The sequence below is a fragment of the Leptonychotes weddellii genome, chromosome 2 (genome assembly GCF_054177405.1).
Source record: "Leptonychotes weddellii isolate Sample4059 chromosome 2, ASM5417740v2, whole genome shotgun sequence".
Classification (NCBI taxonomy): Eukaryota; Metazoa; Chordata; class Mammalia; order Carnivora; family Phocidae; genus Leptonychotes; species Leptonychotes weddellii.
Genome location: NC_138370.1, coordinates 169984604 through 170004972, shown reverse-complemented (window position 1 = coordinate 170004972; position 20369 = coordinate 169984604). Strand labels below are relative to the sequence as shown.

Sequence of the window (20369 nt, the reverse complement as noted above, 5' to 3'; positions counted from 1 at the left end):
CTTTTTAAAAAAATGAAAAAATAGATTACAGCTTTATTTCAAGCATTTTCAGTTGAATACAACTTTATATATTTTCACTCACAACAGACAGCAAAAGAATGCCTTCTGAAGCATCTGTAGATAAATTACTTGTTTAAATGTTTGCACTCGGAAGTGCACTTTGCCAGGTAGGAGTTCAGATAAGAGAATGAAACTGTGCTGGGCCAAAATCCTGGCTGCTGATCAAGACTTGTATAGTTTCCGTATCTGTCTAAAAAAGTTTACATCGGAGAAAAAAGAAGGAGAACGTAAAGAGAACCAACATTATTCTTTTTCAGTGAAGCAGTCTAATGGATTCCAAGTGTGTCGCCCCGAAGTTGAGTCCCATCCAGGCCGAGGAGCCGAGGAAGCTGGGAGGAAAGTGCTAACTGAACACTACAGAGATGGCCACTGATAACAGAGCTTCTAGAGGCCCCGGGCCACACGGGGTGAAGGGCCGCCAGGACCACTGGTACAAAGGTAAAGTGCGCTCACTGAACTGCACACATAGAGCTCCTCGGAGGGTTAACAGTTCTTGACAGAGGTTCCTGGTTGTAGTTTACAATATCTGCCTTCACCACCCTCTGTCATAAAAGAAAACAGAGTTATTATCAGGACATCAGAACATTTAGAAAGAGCTTGTTAAAGTATATTTTTATTTTCTGAACTGTGGTGAACTCCTGATGATAGACATCATAAATGAAGCCAGAGCTGATATTAAAAGAATCAATCAGAACAAACTGATGTAGAGCTGAGATGTTGGGGAGTGAGGAGCTTCGGTTTGTTTTTTGTTTTTGTTTTGTTTTTTGTTTTTTAAGGATGGAAGAGCAATTCCTTTACTGAGTCTTCCCTGGTTTTATGACATTAACTTGATGTTACCACAAGTCTAACACAAAATTGACACATCAATAAGAAAAATTAAAGCCTAGTTATAATTTAAAGCAAATGAATGAGAATTAATCATTCACATACTTTAATTCATAGGCAAGACTTCATAATTTCAAAGTAAAATATGTCATTATTTATTAATATTTAAATAAACCATTATACCCAGCCATAACTTTTTTAGAATGTCTGCAGCAATTTGTGAGTTAGTCAGAAAACGTGTAAATGTTATATAGGAGCCACATATAAAGGAGAAATGTTTTGAGCAAACCAATTTTTAAAACTTTCCTCCCAAATCCCTAATTTACTTCCAGAGAGCTCACTATTGGGTTATGAATAATGACTCTAACAAAATACAGAATGAAAAATTTAGAAAATTACCTCATATTCATGTTTTTAAAATAATTTAAACCAAAAGACACTTTTAACTCTTCTTTCCATCCCTCTAACCCACACTTCAAGGAATATCTTCAATGATGAATTTAGCAATATACCCTAAGTAATAATTTAAATTAAAACAGCTCCTTCACTGTTCTCAACTCTATTACTAAGTCTGCACACAGAAGCAGACAAAGAAAGGTAATTCAAGGCAAATTTTAAAAATACCTTTTCAATTACCATGCTATTTCAGGAAAAATGGGAAGGACTGAATAATGAAATAACTGTCTCAACTCTCCACTTCACTGCACATGTGATAAACACAACGATAAAGACAAATATGTTTGAAAGTAACTGAAATGTTATTTTAATTTGCTCCAATTCCTTGTTTGTCAGTCTCCTGGCAAAGAATCAATTTTTCACAGTTCTAAAACAGGCCTTACAATTAACAATATTAACTCCCAATCATGTACAATAATCATTTGAACTTCTCTACTCATAAGGAATAAAGAGCAAGATAGCATCCATTATTCCCCCGCCCTCCTCCCCCAAATTGCAATCAATTTACCCATTAATACCTGCACTACTGTACTGAACAGATTCTACTCTGAGCAGAGTTGGTATGTCGATTATCTTCTTCCGGGTACTTCACTATTTCTGCCCTGACAATATGCTGTCAATTCCGTACAACATAAACAAGATGAAGAAGAAAGTGGGGGGGGGTAAGAAAAGAAAGAAAAAAAGGAAAGTATGTTCAATGACTGAAAATAGAAGGGAACATCAAAGCAGAAAAAGAAACAAACACATAAATTTAAACATGTCACAGAAAAAAACAGCAGAATATATGCACATAAAAGGAAAGAAAATGAATGAAGATCCATGAAACGTTATTCTTTGCAACTCTATTTAATTATTGAAATAGACATGTCTACTGAACCTCCCAGACAAGATGGGAGTTCTACTTTTGGTATCACAATTACACATTATATCTATAACACCCAGAATTTCAGAGGACAACAAAGAATTACAGGGATTTTCTATACTAAAGTGCAGTAAAAGTATTTAATTCCATCTTCTTCAACAAACATTACTGAAGATCTATGTGCCAGTCACTCTACACTGGGAATGCACGGTTGAATTACACAATCTCTGTTCACAAGGTGCTCTGGACTAAATGGGGAGAGAAACATGTACACAGCTAATTGCCATACAAGATAAGAGCTTTACTAGTGGACTTATAATATCTTGTGGGAAGAGAGGGGAAGGAGTAATTAATTTTCTCTGAAGGTGGGGAGTGGATGCATAAATCTGAGGAAGCCATGTGCCACTTACAATCTTTACACTTAATATCTATTACTTGTCAAAGACTTCTTTTTGATGCTCATTCCCTTGTCCCACATAACCCTCACCTCCATGCTTCCAAATTCCATATAGAAACAAAACACATTTTCTATCATTTAAGAAAAAGTCCTGACATACAGTATTGAAGCACAATAGCTACTGTTTCAAATATCTAAAGGAGTTTTGCTAAATAAAAAATCAAAACTACTTTGATAGGTTTTGGATTGCTATAACCCTTAGGATGAAAAGAGCATGTACGACAAGTATGTATGATAGCGATAACGTGCTCCCCTCAAATTTCTTAGACTTAAAATTATCCTCATTATTTTTATGATTTCAAATATCTTATTTCAGAAAATCTTTCTTCATATTAGTATCTATTAATTAACACATATAGAAACACATATTAGGGGCGCCTGGGTGGCTCAGTTGGTTGGGCGACTGCCTTCGGCTCAGGTCATGATCCTGGAGTCCCTGGATAGAGTCCCGCATCGGGCTCCCTGCTCGGCAGGGAGTCTGCTTCTCCCTCTGACCCTCCTCCCTCTCATGCTCTCTGTCTCTCATTCTCTCTCTCTCAAATAAATAAATAAAATCTTAAAAAAAAAAAAGAAACACATATTAATATGGGCAGTTTTTTGTGATAGTATTTATAATGATTGGATAAACAACTGAGAGTAAGTGAAGAGGAATCTATGGTATATTAGCCTTGGATGGGCTCTGCTCCAATTCTCTAGCAAGCAGCATTAACTTCTGGACAAGACTCATGATTTACTAGGCATTCAGCCTGATGCTATCAACAGAAGCATTACCAACTGCCACATGAGGTATTAACGTTGAACACCATTATCTGACCTCCCCAAACCTAACTGTTTCATGCCAAACTATGGGTTACAATAAAGAAAAGGGATTTTCATAATCAGTAAGCAACTCATTAATCCTCCACAATGTTGGTTTAAACCCTATCCTATAAACACAACCAGGTTACTGACCTGTGGTTAAGACATTTTGGTTGAAGTATTGACTAACATAAATGACTTGGATTTTCACCATTAATTTTCATCAAATTAATGAAGAACTAACAAGGCAACATCTTTCTTGGAGGCCTTGGCTGTGGTGACATAAAGCTTTGTACAAAGTTTCTGAACTGGAAGCCAGACTAATAAGGTTCTGCAGATTCAAAACTTTGCTTTCTATGAGGAGAAAAACATGATTTCCATGCCATAAACTTCATGGTGGTTTCATGGTAGTCAGCTTGTTTACAAGCCATTCATTGATGTTTTCAGAGAAAATGTTACCTACAAAACACCAACTTTTACCCGTGGAGCCACAAAGCACACTCTGCTATTATTCTCTGCTATTAGTTAATGGAGTGAAAATAAAGAAATGGCCCTAAGAGGAAAGAAGCCGTGTGGCTGAACACCGGCTTAACCCTTATTTTGTCAGAGTATTTATTTGTGAGTGGATACTGGAAATGCAAGCGGCAGCTATGCAGAGAGTAAGCAAGAAAGCAACCTAGGCGCTGGGGCAGGAAGGTGTAAAGAGTATAGAGATGGGCTCTCGGGAGGACACTAAAAGATCAATTTGGCCAATTCTGCAACTGTGTCTTAATCCAGACAGTAGTAACACATTTGCCATTGCAAAAGTTGCAGTTTGTCATGTTCAGGGTATGGAGTAAACATACCTTGAAGGCTTAAACACTCGTCAGTATCACTCATTCAAAGCTAATCACTATTCTAGATATTGAAGACATTCAGATAAATAATACATAATCTCTGTTTCTGAGATGTGTAAGAGTCTAGCATGGAATACAGAGATGTAGACTATTAAAGAATATTATGGTTGATATATATTCAAACTGCAACAAAATTAGAGATTACCACTTAAAGCATGGTTATAGCATTTTTTTGAAGCATGGAACTTTGTACATAGTAGGAACTTAGAAGAAACTTCTTTTTCTTCCATATAATGTGTCCTTACATGCTGCCAGTAACTTTCATAACTTTGGGTGCAAGTTACTTTAACACTTTGGTGTTCACAACCTCCTGATCTTTTTAAAAACACAAGGTTTATCTACATGGTCTCTAAAGCCCCACATTTAGATCTTGAAACTATATAAAAAAATAACTTTAAAAGGTGAGGAGGAAAAGAAAAAGATATGATATGGAAATCCATTAAGCAATGTTCAGTATCTGAGGATTAGAATAGTTTGTACAAAGCAAGTAAGTATGTTCTACAAGTAAGACAAGTGATGTTTAGGATAAGAAAGGAATCTCAGTGCAGTTTTTGTAAACAGATTGGCAAAAATGATAACGATTAACATCTAGGTAAGAAGAATCTAAGTTCCTTGTGGCTCCTTAAGGAAGGTCAATATTCAGATAAAGCTAAAGAGAGGGACCCTAGGATCAGGGGTTAAATGGGCACTTGAGTTGTACAGTTATGTGCATGCCTAATACACACCAGGCCCTATGCTAGATATGTTCATATATAGTATGAAAATATTCAGAGGGGACCTCAGGAATAATATATATATATGTACACACACACACACACACATATATATATATTTTTAGCAAGTTTAGTATCTCAGACAGGAGAGAAATTTTTGTTTTGAGGAAACTAATGCTTACCAAGTTCAAACCAAACAGAAATTCATAGTTTATTAACTGACAAGTGAAAATGTCAAGGCTTAAAAATGCTTAAGAACTCTTGGGGCGCCTAGGTGGCTCAGTCAGTTAAGCATCTGCCTTCAGCTCAGGTCATGATCCCAGGGTCCTGGAACTGAGTCCCGCATCAGGCTCCTTGCTCAGTAGGGAGCCTGCTTCTCCCTCTGCCGGCCGCTCCCCCCTGCTTGTGTGCTCTCTCGCTCGCTCTCTCTCTGATAAATGAATGAATGAATGAATGAATGAATGAATAAACCTCTTACCATCAAGTATATATGGCAAAACCTTCTTGCAATTCAGACTGAAAGAGACAAGACACAGAGTATGCATTTTCTCCTTGGATTATCTGATGTATTACTGAAAAGCTGAACGCTACACCTTTGAGAGCATAGCAATTGGAAATTCATTTTTTTCCCTAAAGGTTTGACGACTTTGTAAACAAACAAAAAAACGTGAACAATATGAGAAATGAGGACATTTGTTAACAACTAGTCCCAGCTTTTACACTATCTTAGAGGAGAACAGCTGGGAGAGAAAAGAGAACAGATAAATGATACAAATGCAACTACTGCTTAAATCGGGGACTCTGGACAAGGCATCTAGAGTGTACATTAAGGAACAAACTAGGTTAGACTAAAATAGCAGAATCTCTTTATATAATCACTGAATGGAACCAAGACTATAATCTGATTATAAATACCTATGTCACAAACTGAATTACTATAGCATCAGTTTCCATGTGACTGGTGAGTCTACTAACTAGCTCCTTCTCCAGAAGATAATACAAACACTTTCAAATGTTACACCAAATTCCCTCAGGAATCTTTCAAAAAACACAGAAAACAAGTGTGCATTCTCTTTCCCTCTTTGCCTTGCCTCCCTGCCCCACTTCTTCTTCTCTCCCACTCTCTCACTCACCAGTTAGATTGGCCATCATCAAGAAGAAGGCGATAAATGTTGGGGAGGATGTAGAGAAAAGGGAACCCTTTCGCACTTCTGGGGGGAACATACATTGGAGCAGCCACTATGGAAAACAGTGTGGAGGTTCCCCCCCAAATTAAAAACAGAACTACCATATGATCTTACAATTCTACTTCTGAGTATTTAGCCAAAGAAAATAAAAACACTAACTTGAAGATATATGCACCCCCATATTCATTGCAACATTAGTTACAATAGCCCAAGATATTCAAACCACCTAAGTGTCCATCAATAGATGAATGGATTAAAAAAAAGTAGTACATATATGGGGCACCTGGGTGGCTCAGTCTGTTGAGCGTCCAACTCTTGGTTTTAGCTCAGATTGCGATCTAATAGGTCGTGATCTAATGGATCATGGGATCGAGCCCCAAGCCAGGGTCTGCACTCAGCATGGAGCCTGCATAAGACTCCCTCCGCCTCTCCTTCTGCCCTTCTCCCCACACACGCACACATGTGCTTTCTCTCTAAAATGAATAAATAAATCTTTTTAAAAAATGTAGTACATATATATACAATGGAGTATTATTCAGCCATGAGAAAGGAAGACATTCTGTCATTTGTGACAACATGGATGGACCTCAAGCATGTTTTGCTAAGTGACAGATGTCAGACAAAGACAAGCACTGTGTGATATCACTTATATGTGGAATTTTAAAAGGCCAAACTTGTGAAAACAGAGTAAAATGGTACTTGCCAGGGATCGGGGGTAAGGAGGACAAAGAGATGTTTAAGGGTACAAATTTAAAACGAATAGTAAATAAACCCTATAGATATAATGCACAGTACAGTGAAGACAGACAACAATATTGTATTATAATCATCAAACGTGTTAAGACATTAGAACTTATTATTCCAACTGCTAAAGAGAAAAGGTAATTACGGAATGCGATAGAGGTGTTATCTCACTACAATGACAATCACATTACAAAGTAACATGTCATATACCTTAAGTTTATCCAATGTTATATGTCAAATATATTTCAGTTGAAAAAAGAACTGTGCTCAACACGGCTTGCTGGCTTGCATGTAGGTTCTTAGAAACCTCTTTTTAAAATCTGAACTTTTGAAAATGTTTCCACTGAGAAATGTTGTTAATTGTGAAATCAGTAATTTAATTGGCAAAGCCACCAAATTCATCAGATTCGGGAAAGAAGAATGAGGCTTCCCTACACAAAGGATTCTGATAAACATAAGAAAAGAGGGCTTTTGTAATGTGAATTCATCTTCAAATGAATGAATTCAAAGTAAACTCCACCAACAAACTGAAGATTGAGTTAAGTGTCAGTCACATAATAAACAAGATGGGATGCACTGAAAAGGTAATGTGTACAGGGAGGGTAGAGAGCTATGTAGTTAACACATCTGATACCTCTTTAGTTAAAATACGCCTAGATGTTAAGTCCATCCCTAAAGTCAAGATAGTAGCTTTCTGGCTCTTGTGACTAAGAGTGAGCTAAGAACATTAATCAAGCCTCCCTAAAATTTTGCCTTTTAAAAGTATCCAAGTTAGTCCATCTCTCTGGTGTTATTCCTGAACCTGAGCACAGTGGAGACGACGCAGTATACAGAATTCTTTCCTGGGGTGGCTGCCTGCGACCTACCAGCACACCTTCACCTCTAGGAGGGCCCACCAATCACAAGGGTTCCCCCTTCTCCATTCCTTTAGGAGAGAAATCTCAAAGTAATCTTGGACTTCTCTCTTTTATCCAGTCATTCCACAAGCCCTGTTGATTCTGCTCTCTTACATCCATTGTTTCCCTTCCGCCTTGATTCTGATCCTTATCACATGAAGGCAGTGTAATCTCCTTGTTTCCATCTCTTTCCCAACCAACCAACCACAAACACACACACACACACACACACAACCATTTGATTAATCTTACCTAAAAACTGTTTTCATTTATTTCTCTGCTTAAAAAATTATTTCCCATTATCAATATGTTAAATAAAATTTATCAACTTGGTATTCATAAATCTCCATAATCTTTTTTCAGATTCCCTTCACACTACAATGCAATGGTCATTTATTTTAACCAAACTGCTCTTCTGCTTCCAAAATATAACCTAAGCTTTTCAGCTTGTTCATGCCAGCTTCTCTTTCTGCTATTTTCTTCCTCCCACTTCAAACTGCCCAGTAAATCTGCCCCTAACAGAACAGAGTGGGAACACTAGGGGCACTGCTGTCAAACAAGCCTGAGTTCAAATCCTGCCTCCACCACCGCCTAACCATACATCAGTGGATCAAGTTACTTAACCTCCCAACAGTTTCAGTTTCCTGCCCATAAAATGATGAATTACCACCTGCCCCACAGAGTTATGAAGAAAGTTCAATGAGGTAACACAGTGCCTGGCACATATTTTCTTCACTTAAGGCAGGAACTATGCATCTTAAACTCCTTTAAATCTTCTTTAGACCCATCACTATGCCACATCTATATGATCAATAAATTGTTTATGATTGTTTGAGAAACACTCATTAACTCTCTAATTAACCAGAGACAAACATCATTTAGAAAGAGAAACTAAAAAGCAGAGGAATCACTTGACCTCTGGAGTCTGCCAAGTTCTGCGCAATCAAGCAAATCATGGTGATTTCTCTTTCTTGTAGACATCCTCTTAGGCCAAAGCCAAGCACAGCTCACCTTTGAACAACACAGGTTTGAAATGCACCAGTCCACTTATATGTGGATTTTTTTTTATAAATACCATACTATAAATGTATTTCCTCTTATGATTTTTCTTTTAAGTAAGCTCACGTGGAGCCCAACATGGGACTTGAACTCACAAACCTGAGATCAAGACCTGAGCTGAGACCAAGAGTCAGAAGCTCAAACAAATGAGCCACCCAAATGCCCCTCCTAAGATTTTCTTAAAAACATTTTGTCTCTACCTTACTTTTTTGAAGGAATACAGTATATAATACATATAACATATAAAATATGTGTTAATCAACTGTTTATGTTATCAGTAAGGCTTCCAATCAACAGTAGGCTATAGTAGTTAAGTTTTGGGAGCATCAAATGTTACATGTGGATTTTCAACTGTGCGGCGGGCGGTGGAGGGGGAGGCTCAGTGCCCCCAACTCCTGTGTTTATCAAGAGTCAATTGTAACTATTTTTATTTGTCTGGGAGTAATTTATATGGCATAAGATATCTTAACACTGCCTGACCATAATAAGTGCTGAAATAAATGTCTTTTGAAAAATGAGAAATAAAAAGAGATTTCCAGAGTTTCAAATATTGTAATCAAGTCCTAGAAACAGTCATATCAGCATAAAAATTTTCAATTGATACTTGCTCTGTTTTAAAACACACACACACACACACACACACACACAGTGACCATGAAAATAAGACACAGAACACTGAAAAAATTAAAGAAAATATAGGGATGGGAAAAGAAAATTATATCTTTTTAGCTATATGGGATGGACATAGAGTGGCTGGGATTGAGGAAAAATTTATCTATTTGTTGCTTCTCAGCAAACCAAAAGCTTAACTTTAAACTCTAGGCTCCTACTCTGATTTTTCATTCTATCAAACATGTGAACTGGTGTACTATTATGGTGGTATTTTTAAATGCTTGATTGTTGGTATTCACATTTACTTATTAGTCTAAGAATTATCTAGAAATAGTGAAAGAATTCAGAAATCTTCAATAGTTAATACCATTATCAAACCGTGTACTAAATTAACAAGAAAAGAACATCAAGAATTAATATCATTACAGTGAGGGATGTTTTAGAGAACAGAGAACACAGACTTAAAGAAAAAATAATGTTTTACCAAAGTAAACATGGAGGATGCCAAATGGAGTAAACTCTAAGACTAAACCTAGATAAACTGTTGGGATTTTGTATGAAATATAAAAAGAATATTGTGGTACAGTAATCCTGGAAGAACTTAAATAAGTAAGTACAAAACAATATGGTCAGCATCTTAACCCATTATTTAACCACTGATGAAATGTGTATTATATTAATCTCAATTTCAGGACAAAATGAAGTTTCAATGGTATCATAATTGGGCAAAAAGTTAACATCCTCCATCTTCCACAATAAACACTGATTCATTCATACAATTCATTCCTAAGGCTTTTAGGGATATGTACATAGAATGCATAAATGTGAAAGGAGTCAGTGGTGAAAATTAATGTCTTTTAGGAAATAAATTGTTTTTTAAAAATATAAAGTTCAATATAATCACCTGTGACTGTTCTATTTCTGCTTTGTTTAATTTGATTCCAAGGATTTCAGCAGCAACCTTCTGAAAACACAGGAAGACCTACATAACAAAAATAGGTTTAAATGATTTAGAATAGGCATGCTTAAGTTACTTTCAAATAAATTGAACTTTCTAAAAAATGATAAACATCAAGAATTGTGAAAATATGATGTACCAGGTTATTCCAAAAATAGCTTTGTCAAATACAGAAACATTTTAAGTGTAATAATTTTTAAATGATTAAACCATAATTTGAAAATCATGCAATTCACTAAATTGATCTAAACATAAAGACATTTATCCCTAAAAATTTACATTTTAAATGTTTTATTTTCTTTTATTAAAGATTTTATTTATTTGAGAGAAAGATCATGAGCAGGAGGAGGGACAAATAAAGAGGGAGAAGCAGACTCCCCACTGAGTAGGGAGCCCAACGATGCAGAGCTGGATCCCAGGACCCAGGGATCATGAACTGAGCTGAAGGTAGTCGCTTAACTGACTAAGCCACCCAGGTGCCCCTACATTTAAAAAATTTTAAGATAAGAGAATTAATTACAGATAGCACATTTAAAAAAAAAAAAAAAAGCTACTAGCATAACAAACTCCTAAAAGTCCTGGGGAAAATAAATTAGTCTGTACTTTAGTACCAGGTTTTTCAGTGCCAATTCTACATTGGTCTTTTGATCTGGCTTTAGCCTATCTTAAAAGATCTTACCTTCCAACCCTTTAATAATCTTTGTGGCTTTTATCAATTTCAATAAATTCTCCACATCTCTTGAGCAAAACAACTTAGTAATCTTTATTTTATAGGTTCAGAATAAAGGAGCAGTATACTGTTATTATTAAACAGAAATCAACAGTACTTTTCTATAAATAGCCTTTCGTACATACTTAGCTTATACTGGGCCCACTAGGATTCCCAGGACTCCAAACCAGACACTGACTGTAATGTTATACTTACCTTTGCTTCCTAAGTGTCTTAGCATATTGTTACCCCTACTTATCTCATGATTACTTACTGAATATTTGCTGCAATTAATTTTGATTTCTTAAAAAAAAAAATACATATCTCCAAAAGGCTTATGTCATTTACATCCTAAAAAACATTACATATGATAGTTCACTGATGGTCAACATTCAAGAAAAATAAGAAAGCTAGCATGGTGGAAAGGAGAGAAAGTGGGGGATTGTGAAGGAAAATAAGCAAAGAGATTAAAGGAGTGCAAATCACATATGATCTGGTAGGCTATGGAAGGACTATGGCTTTTACTCTGAGTTAAATGGGAGCCATGGGAAGGTGGCTTGATGTGACTTCTATTTTAACAGGGTCAGTCTGATTGCTGTATTGAGTATTCTCACTACAGAAGATTAAGGGTACAAAAAGAGAAGCCAGCAAGGACACTAACGTAAGAGATAATGGAGGCTTGAAACAAAGTGGTAGCAGTGGAGAGGGTAACAAATAGTAACCAGATTCTGATATATCATGAAAGTAGAACCAACAGGACTTGGCAAAAGACAGATGTGGGTATAAAAGAAAGAGAGGAGTCAAGAATAATTCTAAAATTTTCTCCACCTTAGCAATTAGTAGAAGATCTGCCAATTACTGAACTGGGGAAGACTATGGGAGATTTCAGGAGAGACTATCAAGAGTTCAGTTCTGAACCTGAATAAAATTGGGGCTGCTTATTAGGCATCCAAGTGGAGGTGCTGGGCAGGCAGTTGGAATATATGAGTCTGGAGTTCAGGGAAGAGGTCTGGTCAAATCCCTGAGGCTAAATGAGGTCACTAAGGGAATAAGTTTAGAAAAAGATATCCAAGGGCTGAGCCCTAAGGCACTCCAATATTAAGAAGTTGGAGTGAGAGGGAATCAGCAAAAGGAACTGAGAGAGCTAGTGAGATAAAAGTAAACCAGGAGGTGTAGTATCCTAGAAGGTAAGTGAGGGAAGTATTTCAAAGAAGAGAGAGCGATTAACTATTTTATATGCTTCAACTAAGTCAAGTAAGATGAGGACTAAGAATTGACCACCACATTTAGCAAAAACTAGGTCACTAGTGACTTTAATAACAGTAGTATGGATTAAATACTGGGTGAAAAAGTCCAGGTGAAACTATTCAAGAGAAACTGCAAAGAGAAAACTGGAGACAACTCTTTCAAAACACATTCCACTGGAACTGGGGGAAAGAAAGAAGGCAGCAGCTAGAGAAGAATGTGGGACCAAGAGTTTCTTGTTTTTAAGATAAGGGAAGTCACAATATTTTGTATGCTGAGAGAATAATCCAGTAGACAAAAAAAAAGTGATGATGCAGGAAGGTGGGAGAATTGCTGAGCAACCAATGTTCATTACTAGGCCAAGAGAAATGGGACCAATGCACAGTGGAGGAGTGGGCCCTAGCCAGGAGCACAGAAGGTTTGTCCCACAGTAACCGTACAAAAGATATGGGAACACAGGCAGGGAATGAGGCGAGTGGGGGTAAATGTGGTGGCAAGAGGTGGTGGCAAGAGTATGCAGTTATCTTCCGCTGACTTCAAATTTCTATAGAATAGGAAACAAGGTCATCAGCTGGGAGAATGAGGAAATGATGAAGATCTGAGGAGAAAAGAGAACCTATGAAAACAGTCATCTAGGTGAGAGGGAGTGATGATGGCCTAGGGACACGTGGTATAATTACTGAGCAGCATTAAGGGCCCACTTCAGGCTAGTAATTGTGAATTTTAAGTGAAACCTCCAGCATGCCTCTGCTTCTCTCTGATCATGTTCAAATGCCTGGGTGCCGCCACAAAATAGTGGGGGCTTGGTTTAAACCAGAGTTAAGCTTTAGCCAAGTGAGTTTTATAAAGTCAAAGAGAGGAATGGGAATTGAGGGCATACGCATGGCAATGATTTTGAATGGCCATGAATTTAAGTTAGGAAAAGAAGAAAATGAGGCCATGAAAGGAGGTTAGGGACATTAAAAAGGTGTTAAGATCAGCTTCTAGCAGGTCCTGCCAGGACTGCAGATTGACTGGATGAGGGCATTCAGGGGTATGAGCTGGAAAGACAGGAGGGTGGTCAGTGATTAGGATGGCTGACTGAGATAGGAGGTAACAGAAGAGTGATATAGTGATTTGTAATGACAAAGCCTGGGAGTGAGTAGCTGAGGTAGGGTGGAGGACAAACAAAGATACTGAAATCACTAAGAATCGTAACAAAGGTAATATGAGAGAAAGTACAGTCAGGAGCTCAACTCCCCAGGTGATGAGGAAAATAACCTGAAGATGGAGATGACTAAAGTCTCAAAGTGATTCCACAAGAATAAACCACTTCAAAGCTGCATTTCAAAAGAAAATAACAAGGATTTTTAAGGATGGCTCAACATTAAGTACATAAAAAATATGGGGTGGTTAAACACAAGCTAAAATACTGGAAGTTAAAATAATTTTAGGGGAACCTGGGTGGCTCAGTCGGTTAAGCTTCCAACTCTTGATTTCAGCTCAGGTCATGATCTCAGGGTCGTGAGATTGAGCCCTGCATCAGGCTCCGCACTGTCCGTGAAGCCTGCTTAAGCTGCTTAAGATTCTCTCTCTCCCTCTCCCTCTGCCCCTCCCTGCCCGCTCACACGTTCGCTCTCTCCCTCTCAAAAAAATAAATAAATAAAATAAAATAATTCTAAATTGACAGTAGACCCCTAGGAAGATAACTGACAACAGAAGCCCAAACTGCGGACTTATCAAGAGTACTGATTTTATGTATTTTTAAATGGCATGTGTGGGTATGTGCTCATGTTTGCATTATCTTGGGGGAAAGGGTTCTGATAATAATCAGAAAATAAATATTAAATTTGTAAAAGTTCAACCTTGATAGCAATCAAAGAAATTCAAGCAGCAAGATACCTTTTTTTTTTTTTTTGGCTTACCAAATTGACAAAGATTTAAAAATAAATAAATAAATCCTGGATGTTAAAAAAAAAAAACACAGTGAAATGGCACGAATACAATGTTGGCGATAGTATGGATTATTAAATCTAATTAAATCTGATGGATTATTAAATCTATTTAATAATATTAAATGATATGGCCAAATTTTCTGCACACAAATATATTAAATAAAATTAAAACACCAAATTATTTCTATATTATGATCTTTATTTTTTAAATAAATATTTAGTGCAGTTAATAACCCTGGAGTGTCACTACTTAGGTTTACAAATCCTATCCCCACCACTCATTAGCTGTGCACCCTGGACCCCATTACATAATCTCTCTAGGACTCATCTACAGCACAGAGATAATGGGAGAAGCACAACGGAAGTCACAAAGCAAGCATTCAGTGAATGCAATCCACTAGCATCAACAGCAATAGCATGAATATTTGTGAGCATCAGAAAACCATAAGGAATCATATGAGGTTATGAATGGTTATCTCTGGATGCTGAGATAATGGGTGATTTTTATGTTCTTTTTTTTTTTAATTTATGTTCTTTTTAACTCTTGTACTTTTAAGTTCTCTAAAATAACCATTAACCTATGTTAAATGAATTATAAATGTAATATAAACAGAATAAATATTATATCTATTTTATGTCTTCAATAGGAATTAATTTGTTCCAAAAGCTAAGCCTAGGAAGTGTACTTCCTAGGAATATTATTATCAAACAAAAGATCACTCATAATATTCAGTATTCATTATTTTACTTACAGAGTCTCCTGTCTTTGCTGAGACGAAGTGGCTACTAAAACCATTTTCCTGGCAAAACCTTAAGTGTTTTTCAGGTTTTACTGTTCGCATATGCTCCAAATCAACTAGAAAAGTGAACAAAAACAGAGAACAAAACTTGATATCAGAGTCAATCAATACATTGTTAACATGTTTAAATTTGACTTACTTTATTATCCCAGCTTAGACACTAGCTGTGTCACCCTGAGCAATTTCTTTAACCGTTTTATGCTTGAGTCTATATAAATCTAAAAACTGAGACTAACAAATATACCTACCTTATGGAAAGTTATTTGAGAGTGAATCCATGGACGGTGCACAATGACCAGCACATGAAAAGTGCTTGAAAAATGAAAGCTCTCATTCTTATTACCTACAGCTTCAGGTATGCTGATGAGACCCAAAAAAGGTCTACTTAGCATAACATGCTTAAGCATAATGATTATAGTTGACCCTTGAACATCGTGGGTTTGAACTTAGATGTGGATTTTTACAGTACAGTACTGTAAAGTACTGTAAGTACTCTTCCTTATAATTTTCTTAATAGCATTCTTTTCCCTGCCTTACTTTATTGTAAGAACATAGTATATAAAACACATAGTGGGGCACCTGGGTGGCTCAGTCGTTAAGCATCTGCCTTCGGCTCAGGTCATGATCCCAGGGTCCTGGGATCGAGCCCCGCATCGGGCTCCCTGCTCCACGGGAAGCCTGCTTCTCCCTCTCCCACTACCCCTGCTTGTGTTCCCTCTCTCGCTGTGTCTCCCTCTGTCAAATAAATAAATAATCTTAAAAAAAAAAAAAAAAAACACATAGCAAACAAAACATGTGTTAATTGACTGTTTATGCTATCAGTAAGTCTTCCAGGCAATAGTAGGCTGTTTGTGGTTACATTTTGGGGAGCCAAACGTTATACATGGATTTGACTATGCAAGGGATCAGTACCCCTAACCCCCATGTTGTTCAAGGGTCAACTGTAACTGAAAGTTAAGATGCACTTACCCAAGCATATTTAGCTTGAAACAATTTAATTACTTTAATAATTACAATAGTTCTGCAATCTTTATAAACTTTAATGTTAACACAAATACAGAATTAATTTTGTGCCAAAAGGTAGCTTTATTTTGTTGCATGTTTACTTTATTTGAAACCATGGTTTAATTTCACAAAGATACATCTCAGTTGCTTTCCAAACCTAAAGTATACATTTTGAAAGCACTGGGTAAGGGAATATTTCCTTGAATAGGTGTAGGTGCTTTAAAGCAAAGCATGGTACTCATGGCCAATACTGGTTTTATCCAGCACAGTCTATTTTTTTCAAATGTGATACTCTATTGGACAGTTTCTCTTTTTACAACACTACAAACCCTATAAGGGTGTTGACTCAATGCCGTCAAATTATAAGGCAAATATATTTGCAGGATTTAAGGACAACTAGGCTCTTTGAGTCAATATAGGAAAAAAAAACCTTAAACTGATTTCCTGAGGAAGGGACCCAACTGACTTGTAAAAACTTGTAAATTTGCAAATCTACTAAGCCTACATAATAGTGGCAATTGATTATCAACTAAAAAATGTTCTCATACTACATAAAAGGCTTTATTTAAAATTATATTGAAGGTCTTTAGTTTGTAGGCTCAAGAGATCTTTCCCTAGGAGATTTTTGATCTAGTGGGGGATTTCTGAGTCTCATTTATATTGCTTAGCCTGGATAATATGGAGCTTTTTTCTTTTCTGGCCACAAGTTGCTGTTCCTTAAACATCACTGAGACCTTATTTACAAGAACAAGCCAAAAAATGTCCAGATACCACAGGCATCATTTGTAGAAGACTAAAATAAAATACTAAGCTATTAGCACTGACATTTATACATCTAGTTTATCATAATATTGAGGCTAAAATGCTTTCCTAATTCAACATGAGTAAGAACAAATCATGTCACTAAGAAAATTACCCAATGAAATCACTATTCAATTAAAAATAATAACAAACACGAAGTTTGTCATTTAATACGTGTGCACTCATCTTTTCGAATGGAACAGACTGTCATTGTTGTGCTTTTTTCTTTCTTGTTTTTCCTCCTTCCCTCTGTCCACCAACAACCTAATTACCACATACGCTTATCTAAAGCACTGGGGAATTTACTACCCAAGCAAAAGGTTTTTCCTAATAAAGATAACCATGATGGGGCACCTGGGTGGCTCAGTCAACTGAGTGTCCGACTCTTGGTTTCAGCTCAGGTCATGATCTCAGGGTCATGAGATCAAGCCCCATGTCGGGCTCCATGCTCAGCAGGGAGTCTGACTGAGATTCTCTCCCTCTCCCTCTGCCCCTTCCCCCAGCTCACACACTCTCTGTCTAAAATAAATAAATAAATCTTAAAAAAAAAAAAAGATAACCATGAGAAACTAGTACTACCACTGGTCAACTGAAAACAACAACATTTATCCATCAAACACTTATTGAGTACCTATTATATACCAAGCACTGTGGTAGGCAGTAAGAACCCAAAGATGAAAAAGATACAATCCAGGTCCTAAAAAAGCCACCACCTGTATTTTAGGAACATAAAAGACCATCAGCAATCAGAAAAGTTATTTTAAGTAACTGAGATTCTGACAAAGGAGACAGCAGATATAGAATAGGCCCTCCCAGAACTTCACCACAAAGTTTTCCTCTGCTCTGTTAAAATTTAGTGAGCAATGTTTAAGAGGACTCAGTTACTAGAATACTTAATTCTAAATGATCCAGAAATATACATTCTGAAGATAAAGTTATAGTGAGACATTGGTAAAATCTTTCCTTTTTTCACTTTTAAGATCATCCTTAAAATTATTACCCAGTGATAATACATACATGTGATAACACTCTCATACATATGATAACACTCTATTATACATGTGATAACACTCTCACTGCTTTGATTTAATTTTCTTATGTCCTTCAGTCTCATATTTTGTTTTTGAAAATGGAATAAAAATTTCCTAATAATGGTAATACATATTCAGACAACTACTGATAACACTTTCGTGCATATCCTTCCAATATCTAAGCAACTGAAGGACAGAGGCATTAACATTGTACATACCTGCAATTTCTTTTACCTCAAGCATACTACAACCCTGCTTAAACATGTGCTTAACAATTTCAAAGGATAACCACTTTACAGGTCATTCATTCATTCGGTTAAAAAATATTTGAGTGCCTATTTGGCCAGGCACTGTCCTGGGTGCTGCAGATAACAAGGAGCTTACATTTTAATAAAGGCAAGAGACTAACAGGTAAAATACATAGTCAGAGACAACTGTAAGTGCAAAGACCCTAAGGGAAGATTATGTTTAGCAGTAAGAGAAAAGCAGGAGGGCAGGGTGGCTGAAATGAGTTAGCAAGAAAGGGTAACAGTGGGAAATGAGGTTTTAAAAGCCAGGAACCAGATCATACAGGGTGCATTAGCCACTGTAAGAGAGATGGGAAGTTATTGGGGGGGTTATGACAAAAAAAAAAAAAAAGATGTAATCTGGCATTTTAAAAGGCTCATTTGGGCTGCTTTGTGGGGGATAAACTACAGAATCAAATGTAAAGCAGAGAAGCCACTGAGGAAGCTACTGTAAAAATCTAAGGAAAAAAAAAAAAAACCCCATCAGAGAAGAAAGCAGAGCCAAGAGAGACTGGGTTGCAGTGATATATACATATTTTTTAAGTCCCTGGATCACACCACAGCTAAAGATAAAATAGTTATTGGGTTTTTCAGTTATGTGACGCTATAAAATTCCCTCTATTTTTGGTAAAAAAAAAAAAAATCTGAAGAAAGAGAAGATGATAGTTTGGACAATACTCGGTAGCAGTAGAGATGGTAAAAAGTAGGGCAGATTCTCAATAGATTTTTGGAATAAAAAGTAAATTCAAAATGCTAATGGATTTGACGTGGGATGTGAAGGATTCAGAGAAATCACTTGAAGACAGTTAACCTGGATTTAAAAGGAGACACACTATGTTACAGGTTTTGTTCTAACCACACTCAGCTGCATGGGTAGAGGTGCTGAGCAGATAAATGTTTGCATTCAAGCAGAGAAATTCCTTAAGTAATTAAGCAGAGAAACTGTACCATGTAAATTACTGAAAAGAGGGGCAGGTAAGTTGAAGATAGTAAACGTAAGGAAGTGATTATACTGATGGAGCATGAAATCTAAGTTGAGTAAGGAGGGGTTCAGGAAATTGAAAATTGTTAAGATATAATTGGTAACTGATGTTAAGGTTTTGTGTGGGTCTAAAAATGACTGGAGTTGAGTTACTAAAGCAGCTAAGCTGGAAAGACAGGAGACAATGGACAGACTGGGATACATGAAATTAATACTGGTATTACAGAGAGGGCACAGAAACTGATACTGACCAGCTCTTCAGACTAAGTGTATTAGTGTAAGTTGGGGACAAGATGACGAGAGGTAAAGGACTCAAGGAACATGAGAGAGCAAGGATACTCCAGGTGGACACTGCATCTACCAGGAATGGTGACAGCAACAGTAAGGGAGTGACTGTGACCCAGGAGAAATCTCTCTGAGAAATTCACAGAGTTCAGGCAGAGGCTGGCTGATAACACAACATACACAAGTAGCCAACTGGAGGGACATATAACCATTTGGCTTGATATTCACGTCTAAGGGTTTTAGGGAAGACAAGGATCATGGTCTGGAAAGAACAACATGGAACAAGGTCACCTATCCCACCTCCAGTCCTGACTGATAAGGTAGATACAATAGGGGAAAATCAACATTTGAAAGAGCTTCCGGAGGGGTGCTTGGCTGGCTTAGGTGGCAGACCATGAGACCAGGCGACGCTTGATCGCAGGGTCGTGAGTTCAAGCCCCACTTTGTGGATACAGTTTACTTAAAAAATAATAATAATAAAATAGAATCTAAGAAGAAAAAAAAGGAGCTTCAGGAGAAGATAGCATCATCCTTATAGGAGACAGACTATTCCAATAGAAAAGACAAGTGAGTACACACATTAAATGGCAGAAGTTTTAAAACTTTTGTTCAAGGAAGATATTAAAAATACAGGAATTTTATTGATGTGGAAGGGCCTCAGAAATTAAGAAAGGATGGAAACTAGGGTCTGAAAATGGGAGGTCAGGGCTGTATAGGATAAGAACACAGGAGATAAACCAATGATATCCATGTCCTAGGCTTTCTTG

At 36.9% G+C, this 20369-nt stretch overlaps 1 protein-coding gene across 6 annotated transcripts in view; it reads right to left on the bottom strand.

Annotated features, from left to right (window-relative positions):
- Position 1: 1 nt before the first annotated feature.
- The window catches only part of RAB28 (RAB28, member RAS oncogene family), a 93967-nt gene continuing 73599 nt past the window's right edge, over positions 2-20369 (bottom strand). For 2 of the 6 annotated variants that reach the window (XM_081812603.1, XM_081812607.1), the window contains 4 exons: positions 15164-15267; positions 10470-10547; positions 1860-1954; positions 2-602 (listed from right to left, as the gene is read on the bottom strand). In XM_081812603.1, coding sequence (XP_081668729.1) covers positions 1865-1954; positions 10470-10547; positions 15164-15267 — 272 coding nt within the window. In that variant the 3' untranslated portion in view covers positions 2-602; positions 1860-1864. Of the gene's footprint in view, positions 603-1859; positions 1955-4824; positions 5498-5545; positions 5584-10469; positions 10548-15163; positions 15268-20369 lie in introns of those variants that run through there. The other 4 variants (XM_081812602.1, XM_081812606.1, XM_081812605.1 and 1 more) reach the window with 3 other exon arrangements.